General features: G+C 42.1%; 1 protein-coding gene across 2 annotated transcripts in view; it reads left to right on the top strand.

The window, feature by feature from the left end:
- The window catches only part of LOC105903984 (high affinity choline transporter 1-like), a 13,595-nt gene extending 4,428 nt beyond the window's left edge, over positions 1–9,167 (top strand). Inside the window, exons 1-9 of one of the 2 annotated variants that reach the window (XM_031559320.2) lie at positions 295–526; positions 1,114–1,325; positions 1,842–1,955; positions 2,726–2,881; positions 5,317–5,465; positions 6,074–6,217; positions 6,419–6,572; positions 6,792–7,009; positions 7,292–9,167. In XM_031559320.2, coding sequence (XP_031415180.1) covers positions 1,142–1,325; positions 1,842–1,955; positions 2,726–2,881; positions 5,317–5,465; positions 6,074–6,217; positions 6,419–6,572; positions 6,792–7,009; positions 7,292–7,831 — 1,659 coding nt within the window. In that variant the 5' untranslated portion in view covers positions 295–526; positions 1,114–1,141 and the 3' untranslated portion in view covers positions 7,832–9,167. Of the gene's footprint in view, positions 1–294; positions 527–1,113; positions 1,326–1,841; positions 1,956–2,725; positions 2,882–5,316; positions 5,466–6,073; positions 6,218–6,418; positions 6,573–6,791; positions 7,010–7,291 lie in introns of those variants that run through there. The other variant, XM_012831795.3, reaches the window with a different exon arrangement.
- The last annotated feature ends 3,333 nt before the right edge of the window (positions 9,168–12,500 follow it).

Genomic DNA, 12,500 nt, shown 5'->3' with positions numbered 1-12,500 from the left:
ATTAAAGAGGAAAAGAATCAGTTGACTTTCCATCACTTTTGTTTTCAGTGACTTCATAAGGAGGTGTTACGGTAAAGTTTTATATACTTATTTGACAATTCATGTTTATGATGTCAAGGGTGCCTTCTTTTGGTAGCTACTTAAATTTTTTTTTTTTTAAATCTCCAGACCTTCCCCATCCTCCACTTTGCGAAAAACCCAAACTCACATACATACAAAACATTCACACACACACACACACACACACACACACACACACACACACACACACACACACACACACACACACACACACACACACACACACACACACGCACGCACACACACACACACACACATTTGCTCTCACACACTCACACAAGCTTTCTGTCCCGCTCCTGTTAACCTGATTTATTTCGTAATTGACTTAATGTGGCTAAAACGTTTTGCTCTGCAAGTCTTGCTCACGGCCTCTCCTCAAGGTCTGCCTGCCGCCCCTCCTTCGAAGAGAGGCCACCGCCATTTTACCTCCACTGTCGCGGCGCTGGTGAGACCCCTCCCACTCCCCCCACCCCCCCCCCCCCCTCGCCCCAAAAAGTGCTTTCCCCTTTCCCCATCATTAGAGGACCTGTTCCATACAAGAGTAGCTTCTTCTGTCTCCAGCAGCACACATACCTCTCAGTTTTTCATTCCAACCTAGGGCCATACCAAACCTGCTTTGACTTTTGCACAGCGACTTCTTCAGAATTGTACTGTTTGTTTGTTTGTTTGTTTGTTTGTTTATTTACCTGTTCTTATTTTCTTGTTTTGCTTGGTAGTTCTTGCACGTGGTGAATGAAATGCAGCAAACTGTTTGAAAGATACTATGACTTCAGAGGCTTTTTTTTCTGTGCTAGCCCATCCCTCGCTCCCAAATATCCTTAAACATTTTACTTCTGTTAGATGGAGCTGACAGTGCCAAAGCACTGGCATCAAGCCCCTGGTGACAAACCATATGTAAACAAAATGAGATATATAATATATGTATATATATATATATAGAAAAAAAATATACAAATTATGTATCTAATGCTTGTAATAGGTAAAAACTAACTTCTTTATGGTTCCGTATCTTTCTTTTTTGCCAACCCATAGGAAAGGTTACTCAACCAAAGCAGAGACAATGACGTTAAACATTCCCGGTCTAGCTGTCATGGCCGTGTTTTACCTGATCATTTTGGGCACGGGTATCTGGGCTACCATGCGGTCCAAAAAAGAGGAGCGTAAGTGCTCAGGAGATGGTATGGAGATCACGCTACTAGCTGGACGAAACATCAACTTCCTGGTGGGAGTTTTCACACTGACAGGTGAGTTCTTGCTAGTATTGTCCAACCAGCAGCAATGGCAGAGTTGCTTCAACTATTGTTATTGTTTGGTCATATATTCTTAAATACAGTACAGCCCTCCAGGTTAACAATCAACAACAGTCAAAAGAATTCTACATACATTTTTTACTGACATCTTATTGGTGGCTTCCAGCCTCGAAAGACATTGCAATATAATTTAGAATTATACATAGGTCTTTTCTGGGTTCTGCAATACACTGACATATCACTAGTCTTTTTTTGTCTTACCCTAAATCAGTTTGACCCGGTCACGGCCTTAGCCTTCTCTCATCTTACTTCACCTACATCTATTATTTATATAAGAAGAGTTAATGATTCAGGCTCAAGGCACTGTTAACCTGGACAGGTTGTCTTACACAACCACCACCACTTCAAGAACTTCAAATAAATCTGGAGTTTCTTTTTTAACTTCTGTGTAACACAGTGAATTCACCTTTTCCTGTGTCTGTGTTGTGTGTTTGGTCTTGTGTTTTGCAGCTACATGGGTTGGTGGTGGTTTCATCCTGGGCATTGCGGAGGCTGTGTACAACCCCACACTCGGTCTGGTTTGGGCACTGATGCCCGTGCCCTATGTACTGACCTTCTTCTTGGGTGAGCATTTGACATTCTGCCCTGATCGCTAGAGAACCAGGGTTACAGAAGTTGATACTGAAGCTGAAACCATTTTTTGTGAATTGGAAAAGGAGACCGAAATAAGTCAGAGCAAGAGACAGACAGACAGACTGAAAGAGAGAGAAAAAGAGAGAGAGACGGAGAGAGACAGAGAGAGAAAGAGAGAGAATGAGAGAGACAGAGAGAGAGAGAAGGGAAGGGAGATGCAGAAATTCCCACTGGGTCTGTTGAGTATGTGTTCCTCTGGGATGCTCCTAAAATAAGCCTCAGAGCCATCACTAGGATCGAGTGGCTGTTGCCTGTAGAGTTTAGGTATGGTAAAAACTGACCTGACTTAACAGGTGCAGGCTGTTACTGACAGGCAGCCCCCACCCAACTTCAGGAAGAAAAAACAGAGTGAGTGAGTGAGTGAGTGAGTGAGTGAGTGAGTGAGTGAGTGAGTGAGTGAGTGAGAGAGAGAGAGAGAGAGAGAGAGAGAGAAAGAGAGATGGCCTTCAGTCTGTAGTCTTGTCTTTCTTCATTGATTGTTTTTTCACCAGTACTGAACAATTGAATTGATCTGTCAAAGACCCCCCCCCCCCTCTCATAAAAAAAAACATTATTTTGGTTTGTTAGTGTCTCTCTGCTAGTTTGTTTTTGTCTTGATCATTCATCTGTTTGCACAGGCAGTGCAGAGGAAACGCCAGCTAGCACAGAGTGTTTTTGATTCCGCTTGTAATCCCCCCCTTCCCTTCTTTTGTCTCTCCCAGGTGGCTTTTTCTTTGCCAAGCCGATGAGGGCAAATAAGTACTTGACAATGATGGACCCTTTCCAACTGAAGTATGGAAACGTTCTCAGCAGCCTGCTTCTTTTCCCTGCTCTTGTCGGTGATGTGCTGTGGGTTGCACGCACGCTGGTCAGCCTAGGTAAACAACCTTTTAAATAGTCGAGCAGCTCTTTTAACATGGAGGTTTATGAATGCGTGTGCATTCAATTCATGGAAGATTTCCTGGCAAAATTGGATAAAGAATATAAATAACTCAAATATATATTATAAGTGTGCTTCATAAAATATGCGAAGAGAAGCACTGCAAGTATTGACGTGTCGATTGGTTGTTTTCTTTGAAAGCAAAATGCCACATGAATTTAACCCGGAGCAGAATGAATGTTTGCCACGATACTGGAACCACTCGTAACCAATAAACCCACTAATGATTGCAGTGTACCAACTTTATTGTGAAATAATTTCAGTTAAATGATCTTTAAGGTTTACATGAAACCACAGTACACATTTACAGAGTATCTCTGGGTTGGGTGGGACTCCCACTTGTTGTTTGGTATTTGTGAAGAGGTGTCTGTGTGTGTGTGTGTGTGTGTGTGTGTGTGTGTGTGTGTGTGTGTGTGTGTGTGTGTGTGTGTGTGTGTGTGTGTGTGCGTGCACGTGTGTGTGTGTGTGTGTGTGTGTGTGTGTGTGTGTGTGTGTTTGTAGGATGTGCTTAACTGTTTCTTTTTCACAGCATTTTTAACATGAGGATAGCGAATAAGCAGCCTGTTGATTGTGAAAGGTGACCATTTCCTGTTTTCTGTGTCACAAAGAGTTGTTGTTGTTTTTGTTTTGTTTTGTTTGAAGTGTGTGTGTATTTTCCTCAAGAGTGAACAGCCAAACGGCAAAAAGTTTGCAGGTCTAGTTTGTCTTTACAGTCATTTGTGTGTTGTTATGGTGGTAACTTATGGTGAGTTGGGTCTAAATATCAGTTTGAAGCTGAGTACACAACTAACAGTAAATAAATAAAATGAAATATACATACACATTTTTGTAGTTATACATACCTTGTAGCCTAATCTTTTGACGAGAGCCTACTTTGCTTGCCAGTAAGGAAAGAAGCACTGCAAATATTCCAGTTGAGGAAAACATCCCTCCTTGTGACGCCCACCATGTGCAATCAATAAGGCACAATTATGGGTTATCACATTTCTCCTGCTATAGAACAGAGGGCCCCAGTTGAAGACCAAACAACCAAGCAAACAAAAATAATAGCAGGAAAATATTAACAGGGAACATTCTTAGTTGGAGTAAATTGCTACATCTCGAGCAGCTCCGTCCCCCTTCTTACCCTCTCTCACAGTCTTTTGCTCCAAACGTCCACAGCTCACTTTAACTCCAGACATACAACCTCTATCCACACTGCTGAAATCCCCTTTGTACTTTTCCATCATGCTGGCTCAGGCTGCTGGAGCAAGACAGGTGGACTCCTTTCCACAAACTCACTGAGAACAAATCTAGCGAATCCTTCTATTTTGACATTTAACTGCAGGCCCAGCCACACCTCACAGGCCAACAACCAGTTATGTTCCCCGTTAGTGTGTTAGTGTTGTTCTCTTAATTTCAGAGGTTTTATTCTTACTTGCAGGTTGTTGTTGTTTTTCTTTCACGTGATCTCAGTTAGTAAAAGCAAGGGACCTCCCCCCTCCACACACACACTTCTCGCTCGAGCTGTTAGCGACTATGCCCATCTGATACTTTTCTGTTCAAGGGGCCTTGTTTTGGTGCAGCTGCGTCTCGGCTGGCGGGCATCTTGCTGGTCGGCGGATTGTCCAGGTAGTGACGCTTTGCTTTGCTTGTCTGAGTCAACAGTTCTCTTTTAGCCCTCTTGAGATTTTGTTCTGTTTCCATGGTGACTGAGCAAGTCTCACAGGGAGACAAAGGAACTCTGTGGCTCACAATCAATAGGCTGCATTTTATTTTTCATTATGGTCTGTTTATTTTAATTTGTCTTTTGTTCAGTTATGTTTCTTATGTTATGTTTTTGTTGTTGTTGTTGTTATGAAGAAGCATACACATGTGTGTCTTTTCGAACAAGAAAGTAGTGGGTTTTGTATATGCGCAGTTATGTTTATATGGCTATATAACTTTATGGCTTTCTGTCTTAAAGATTAGTGACGGTGTAGTCTCTTGAAACTAAACTTAACCCGTCTGAGAACAGTGCCTTACACACAGAGCGTCAGGTTGCAGTCATAGTATCGTAGTAGTCATTGTAGTCTGCTAACCCCATTAAGTATTCATGGGTAGTATTTTGTTTCTGAAAGCATATTTTCTACCTTACCCCAAAACATGTATTGCGTTAATGAGTGGAAAAGTACAGCCAGCCTCAGGGCATTTGCATGTTGTTTGCAGGAATGTGTGTTTAAGAGCTGGTCAGAGATTGTCTGAATGAATGGGTATATATATGTGTGTGTGTGTGTGTGTGTGTGTGTGTGTGTGTGTGTGTGTGTGTGTGTGTGTCTCAGCATGAGGGTGTGTGTATCTCTTGTGTCTCGGGATGGTTTTATCTAACTTCTTATGGCTGCTGCTGTATTCCAGGTGGGACAATGAGTGTGATTCTGGACCTTCCCTACATCTACTCCATTCTGATCTCATCTGTGGTGGCCATTCTCTACACACTGCTCGGAGGCTTGTACTCTGTGGCCTACACCGATGTCATCCAGCTCATTCTCATCTTTATGAGCCTGGTGAGTTTTCATTGAACCACTGTAACCAGGAGAACCTTTGCTCTTATTCTGTTGTAGCAACACGTGATGTTAGATTCACTTTGTTTTGAGTAAATGTAAATAAATACCTCACACAAGGTGGAGAACAATACACAATAGCCGCATTAGCATGGTAGTCATGATACAAGCATACTGGTGTCTCAGCCAAATGACTGGACATTTTTAGCTGCTGCAAGCAATCTCACAACAATTCACTGCAGATTCATCTACCAAGAAGCCTGTGATAGTATGTCAGTCAAGCAGAACTGTGGAAAGGGTGAGAGGTAAACAGCTGCCTCATACTTGTGATTTATGTCTCCTCCCTGAGGCATCGGCAGCCCATTTAAACCTCTGGAAGCTTTCAAAGGTTAACGGGATCCCCCTTGGTTTAAGTCACGATCCCTTGAACCGTGGAAAAGCTTCTTGCCTACAATGCATTCTAGGGCTATAGGCATCCGCAATCATTCCTACCTGCCAACATGCCGCCCACCCGCAACACACACTTATCCTAGCAAGAAAGGGCAGTTTGAATGTATGTTTTCCTCTGCATTGTACTCAACTCTCTTCTTTCTCTCCTGTCTGGTCTGCAGTACATCTGTGTGCCCTTTATGCTGACAAACCCTAGTTCAGTAGACATCTCCGTCACGGCCTACAATGCCACCTTCCAGCCACCCTGGATAGGGAAGGTGGAACCAGCTGATGCTGGAAAATGGATCGATGACTTCCTGGTGCTGGTGAGTAATCAGACCATCGTTTTTCCATTTTATAAATGTGTACCAGTGTTCTTTTCTTAACATAGGACGACGCCCCATTCATTTTGCATTAAGGCAAAGCTGAACTGGGTCATGTTAATGCCGTCTGTCCAGCAGCACCCAAGTGAAATGTTATGTTGAGTATAATGTATATTTAGACCTTGTTTGTTTTCCCCCCCCAAGGCTTTGGGTGGTCTGGCCTACCAGGCCTTCTACCAGAGAATCCTGTCGGCCTCATCCTACAGACAGGCCCAGATCACCTGCTTCACTTCCGCTTTCTTCTGCCTCATTCTCGGAATCCCCTCTGTGATTGTTGGTGCAGTGGCTGCTTCAACAGGTAGGTTCCACATTTCACATATTTTATCATAACAAACATAGAGACTGCATTACATCATTAATTGTTTCATTTCGGATTGATTTTGTTTAGATTTGTATACATTTCTTTTACATTCATTTTCAAACATTTTTAAAGTAGCTTCAAATCTGATATTTGGTATAAATGTTTCTTGTGGCTTGTTAAATATATTTTTTCTTTTTCGATCTCTTTTCACAATAGACTGGAACATGACCAGCTATGGCCTCCCCACTCCTTATGAGCGAGGAGAGGCCGGGGCCATCCTGCCCATTGCCCTGCAGTACCTCACCCCCACCTACATTTCCATCATCGGGATTGGAGCTGTGGCCGCAGCCGTCATGTCCTCCATGGACTCAGCTCTCCTCTCCTCTGCCTCGCTCTTCTCCTCCAACATCTACAAGAACATCATCCGAAAGCAGGTGAGGACTGAGTTCTTAAAAAACAAATGTACTCTCATTTAACTCTTGAATAGCATACCCTCAGGGAAATACCTGTTCTTCATGCTTTTGTTGCCCTCATCTTGTGAAATTGTGTTTGACCACTTTTAAATACACCAAGGGGAAAAGTGAAACAAGGAATTAATCAGTTAACAGTAACAATGTCATATTTTTTTTTTTACCTATATATGTCGGCTAATGATCCTCTCTCTTCTTGTGTGTGTGTGTGTGTGTGTGTGTGTGTGTGTGTGTGTGTGTCTCTAGGCGTCTGACAGAGAGATGCAGTGGGTGATCAAGATCAGTGTGATTGTGGTGGGCCTAGCCGGCACTGGTTTGACGTTCCTGGACAACAGTGTTCTGGTCTTTTGGATGGTGGGAGTGGACATGTCCTACACGATCATGTTCCCCCAGCTTGTGTGTGTCCTCTTCTTCGATCTCTCCAACAGCTACGGAGCCATGTCTGGCTTCATTCTGGGGATTGTGCTGCGCTTCATGAGTGGAGAACCGCTGGTCAGCCTAGAGGCTGTCATTAAGTTCCCTGGTGGCCGCATAGACGACGCAGGCAACTTTGTCCAGTACTTCCCCTACCGTACCTTCATCATGGTGTTGTCTGTATTGACTATCTTGGGAGTGTCCTACTTCACCTCACTCCTGTTCAGCAAAGGTGTGGTCCCCTTACGTTTCGACCTCTTCAAGATCAAGGAGCATGAAAAGGCCTTACAGAGGCCACAAGAGAAGTGTTACAAAGAAGGACAAAAAGTGCCCAGTGTGTCTAAGCAGCTGCTGGAGACCACCAGCTGTTAGAGCGGGTGTCCAAATCTGGTGATGAAAGAAGAAGACCCCAGTCCATCTCTGGTGTTGGACCACTCAACCCACTCACAATCAAACACAACAAAAAACAAAGCACACCAAAAATGTCATAAAAATAAGATCAATAGTCACTGTCCTCTCTTTGAGATGTACAAACTGAGACTTCTGTTCTCTCCAACTCTTTTCAGAATACAGACTTTTTTTTAAAGCAAGGTTTACTGAAGAAAGTGGGAACGTGACTACCGAACCTTACTGTACCTCTCGGCCGTGCTGGGAGGAAGTCATTTGCAGTGGCATTACATATGACACTCTTACTGACAGTTTTGCCTGCACAGTACCTGATACTTCATGCATGTCACTCAGTGTGAAGCCAGTGAGATTTGAGATTGAGTCACTCTAATATTAACTTCAGCTTGAGCTTTAACATGTGAGCTTCTCTCACAACTGAGCTGATGAACAAAATTTCTAACATGTATGGCACAAAATTTCTTTTTTTGTTATTGGGTAATTGCTTTCTTAATTTTTTTGTTTGTGAGGCAGAACACAGAACAGCCAAGCAAATGAAACACCTCGAACAAACCCTCCCAGCAGCTCTCCCCAGACAAACCCTCCCAGCAGCTCTCCCCAGACAAACCCTCCACGTCCTCGTAGAGTCTCCACATTGTTGTGGACTGTTATTTAAGTGTGCGCTGTGGGACTCTGGCCCTGGAGTTGACAGTGGTCTAATACATCTCTCTATTTACAACAAGGCCCCAGTGATAGAGGGAGAGACAAGAGACGGTCAGATATCCCTACTCACCATATGCAGTCAAGAAAAACATGGCTACAATAAAGACCATACACAGCTTCAGAGTAGAGTTTTTGTGTACAGTATATGTAGCGTGCCTATGGTAAGCTGTAGTTTACAAAGGGATCTTTGTTTCGGTCCCATCTTTATTTATGTTTTTATATTCAGCCAAGCTGATTGGTAGCTAGTGTGTTTATACAACACTTCAGGCCAGTCAGAGAAGGGCTATTGTTTATATTATGAATTGAAAATGATACATTATTTTTTGTAACTAAACTGTATCATGAAATATAATTGTATATGCACATTTAGATATTGTGTTGTTTAGATGATAAACTGTGATGCAATAATCAGCCTTAGACCTCTCTTTCCACCAAAGTGCTCGACTGTACAGACCTACCGATTGTACCTTTACTGATTCTACCTTAAATGTAACATGTTAACAGCAAGTTTCTCCTTATGACATGTTATTTATGTATCCTCAAGGTGAAAGGCTCTTCTATTTCTGTATTTGCTCATTATTAGTAAATGTGATTATTTTAAGAGTGTATTTCTATAACTACATGCAGAACACAAATGGAAGGAAACCCCAGCTCGATAGCAAAAATGTAAAACTGTCAGAGTTTTTTTAAATGGAGAACTCATTGTTCCCTTGATCAGTGGTTACATATTACATCGTCTAAATTGAACCCTTACTTAGTTTCCCCAGACATGGGAATTTGCTGATCATAAATGCACTGACACTTGGACTGTATATTCTAGATCCATTTTGGTTCAACTTAAAACTATTGCTACTTTTTGAGCATCACTCTCTCTCTCTCTCTCTCTCCCCCCCCCCCCCCAGTGTGGTTGCAAAACAGTAATATACAGTACGCAGTTATTTAAAAAAAAAAAAAAAAAAGTGCAGTTTTTCTACTTTAATGCATATTGGACAGGGTAATTGTGTGTCAGCCTTCTGAGTGAAGTCTTACATGCCTGACTAAATCCTTATAGGGTTGTTGAGGAATAAAGGTTGATTAAAAACTTGAGGATTGTTTGATTGCTGGTTAATTGACAACACACTCTAGCATATAAGGAGCTCATGACTTTATTGACCAATACAAAACACATGCCCATACAGGGGCCATAGCTGGGTCATCTCTGACCAGTGCAAATCTCAAGGCAAGGAATGTTGCTAGTCTTCATCCAAGAAGTGTGGAGTCTCAGATTTGAGTCTTAGCACATGGTCATCACACCTCCCCTTGTTTCTCCTGTTGAATTGCTGCAGACAGTTCAAAGTAGTCAGCATCAAAACCAGGTATTTTCCGATTCATACATCTTGATACATACATACGGGGTGCAAACTCATCAGGGATGAAAAAGGTGACAACAAGGCGAACCCCCTAGGAGGGTCCGGGGCATGCTCCCCGGGGAATATATTTTATATATAAGAACATTTTAAACTACTGGAACAGAAGATCAACAGAGGCTGCATCAGGCATGGCCTAGCTTCTCCGTGTTCTTGAAAAACTGTGACAGTGGTAACACATATTCTTTTCCCTTTACATTACTCTTTGAGTCTAGATTGTAAGGACAAGGCCCATTTGCACCTGGTTCCTGTCTCTAGTTGAGCCACAGTAATAGCATCCTCCTCCTAAAATTCTCTCATTCTGAAAACAAACTGAAGTAGGAGAGTGGTAAGTTTGTTCAGTTGCAGTTAAGCGCCCGGCAGTAGAAAATGGGTCAGTGCTTCAGATTACATACACATAGGGACGTGTGGTCAGGGGAGGCAGAGCCTCATGAAAAGTAAAAAAATAAATAATGATGAAATAAATATTAATATGTATCTACTGATCTGTGCTTGAAATAAAAATGTTGTATGATTCCGATAATTTTTATAATCAAAATCGCTGAATTTGACCATGTCCTGCTGTTCAAACAGAGAGGCGACTCGCGAGGTGAGGCAGCAACGAGCTGCGCCTCATCTCAGATTGTGCAATCCCTCACACACTGGGTTGAGCGCATGCCTTTTGCTTTCTCATTGTTTGTCATCACTGAAATATTTGTAGACACTTTTATTATACGTCGTTTGTATCTATAGAATAGGTAATGTAATGCATTTCACGTATGTGAAGAAGCTATTTAGCTGATCTGATCTTAGATTTTTCAAAAGTTACCGAGAAAAAGACACTGTACGATCCGATAACACCGTTATTGTAACCAGCAAAAATGGTTGATGTGATTTGCGAGGCGTTTGTCAGCCAACTGTCTGACTAACACGTTAGCCTACGTTAGATAGCATAACGTTATTGCAGCGTACCAACGTCACACGTTACCGTAAATGCCATCTTAAAAAGGCCGCTCGAAACCAACGCTTTCACCCGAAAGACATGTCTTGTAATACACCTGTCTATTACGGCATGACATGGGTTGGCCAAACGAACAAGCTTGAAAAAAATATTCATGACAGTTTGCGTTCGCAGATTACTTGGAGTATTACGTGCAATATTTGTATTGCAGATCTACACGAATCACACAAATTACCTATGTTGGATCAAAAACGGCGAATTTCGCCGAAAGGTGACGAGTTTGCACCCCTGAACATACATACATACAACATTGACAGGCATGGGGGGGTACTCACTCTCTTTGGTTGGAAGGGTGTTTTTCTCATGGGTCTCTGTTTTCTTCAGTTTGGTCTTGTCAAACTGAGCAACTTCACTAATGTCTGGTTTGTCAGCCATTGCGAGATGTTTTGAACTTAGAAATGCTGGCAGACAGACACACAATTATGCTTCATAAGTTGTTTTTTTTGTGTGTGTTTTTTTTTTTAACAACGACACCATAGGCTAACTGTTGCCTATATCGTGAAGGTAATCAATCTAATTAAACCACTTTATTCCAAGTGTATAAACTACACACCAACACAGACCTCCTACAACATTTGTAACAAACAAAAAAAAAAGTAGCTTATATTCAAGACTTCTTACCTTTCACCTAAAAACCTCTGCAAACTGAAATGATGGCCCAGAGAAACAGATGCATGCGTCTATGCAAGCTCAAACATTTATAGGGCAATCAAATAGAAACTGCTGTGATCATTTACCCAATTAATGGTTTGAAACGACAATTAATTAGGGTACTAGTTGATTTAGTTCGCAAATTGAAGAAGATATGCCTGATTGCAAATGAGAGTTCAATTGGGCCTACGTCAACCATGCAGTGTGTCATTTCACCGAATGAAATGCTTCCACAGGCAGAAACACGGATCCAACGGAATGAAACGGAAATGAGATGGAAACAAGGTGGAAACCAGTGGATGTATATTGACCTTTTGCCAATTTTAGCGACTAGACGTCACAAATCTTGTCGTTTATTCTAGTCTCAACTGCATAATGACTTGATTGGCAACAATGTGCATATGAATGAATTGTAGATTTCGTAGCAATTCACGGGATTTGAAGTTTGTCAGATGTTGTCAGTTCGCACTATGAGCCAATTTTTTTCTAAACTGGGCTTTTTTTTATACCGAATGAAGCTTGCCTTGGCGTGATCATCATGCATTTTCCCCATGAGCAAGCCGCCATTTTTTCTTTAACTCCACTCACACACCGTGTTTTAATAACAAGTAGGAAAGGACCTACGACCGACGAACCTTCATTTTGTCCCAGCCTTTAACAAAGTAGCTTCAGATTCTGCTGTGGTGTATTTGCAGTTCCTCTGTTATTTATGTTGACCTCAGGCCAAGGTGTTTATGGGCTTGGAGGGCAGTAAAGTTGGTATGTTCTTTCGGTGTGAGTTCTTTGGCTACTTCTCGTTTTATCATGCACATCATTAAATAGTTTCTTCACTAAATAAACATCGGCATGTAGTGTTTTTATTTTGTGGGTATTTAAG

Source organism: Clupea harengus, chromosome 22 (assembly GCF_900700415.2).
Source record: "Clupea harengus chromosome 22, Ch_v2.0.2, whole genome shotgun sequence".
In the NCBI taxonomy this organism is placed as follows: domain Eukaryota; kingdom Metazoa; phylum Chordata; class Actinopteri; order Clupeiformes; family Clupeidae; genus Clupea; species Clupea harengus.
The sequence above is the reverse complement of the archived record's forward strand: the minus strand, read 5'-3'. Positions and strand labels throughout refer to the sequence as shown.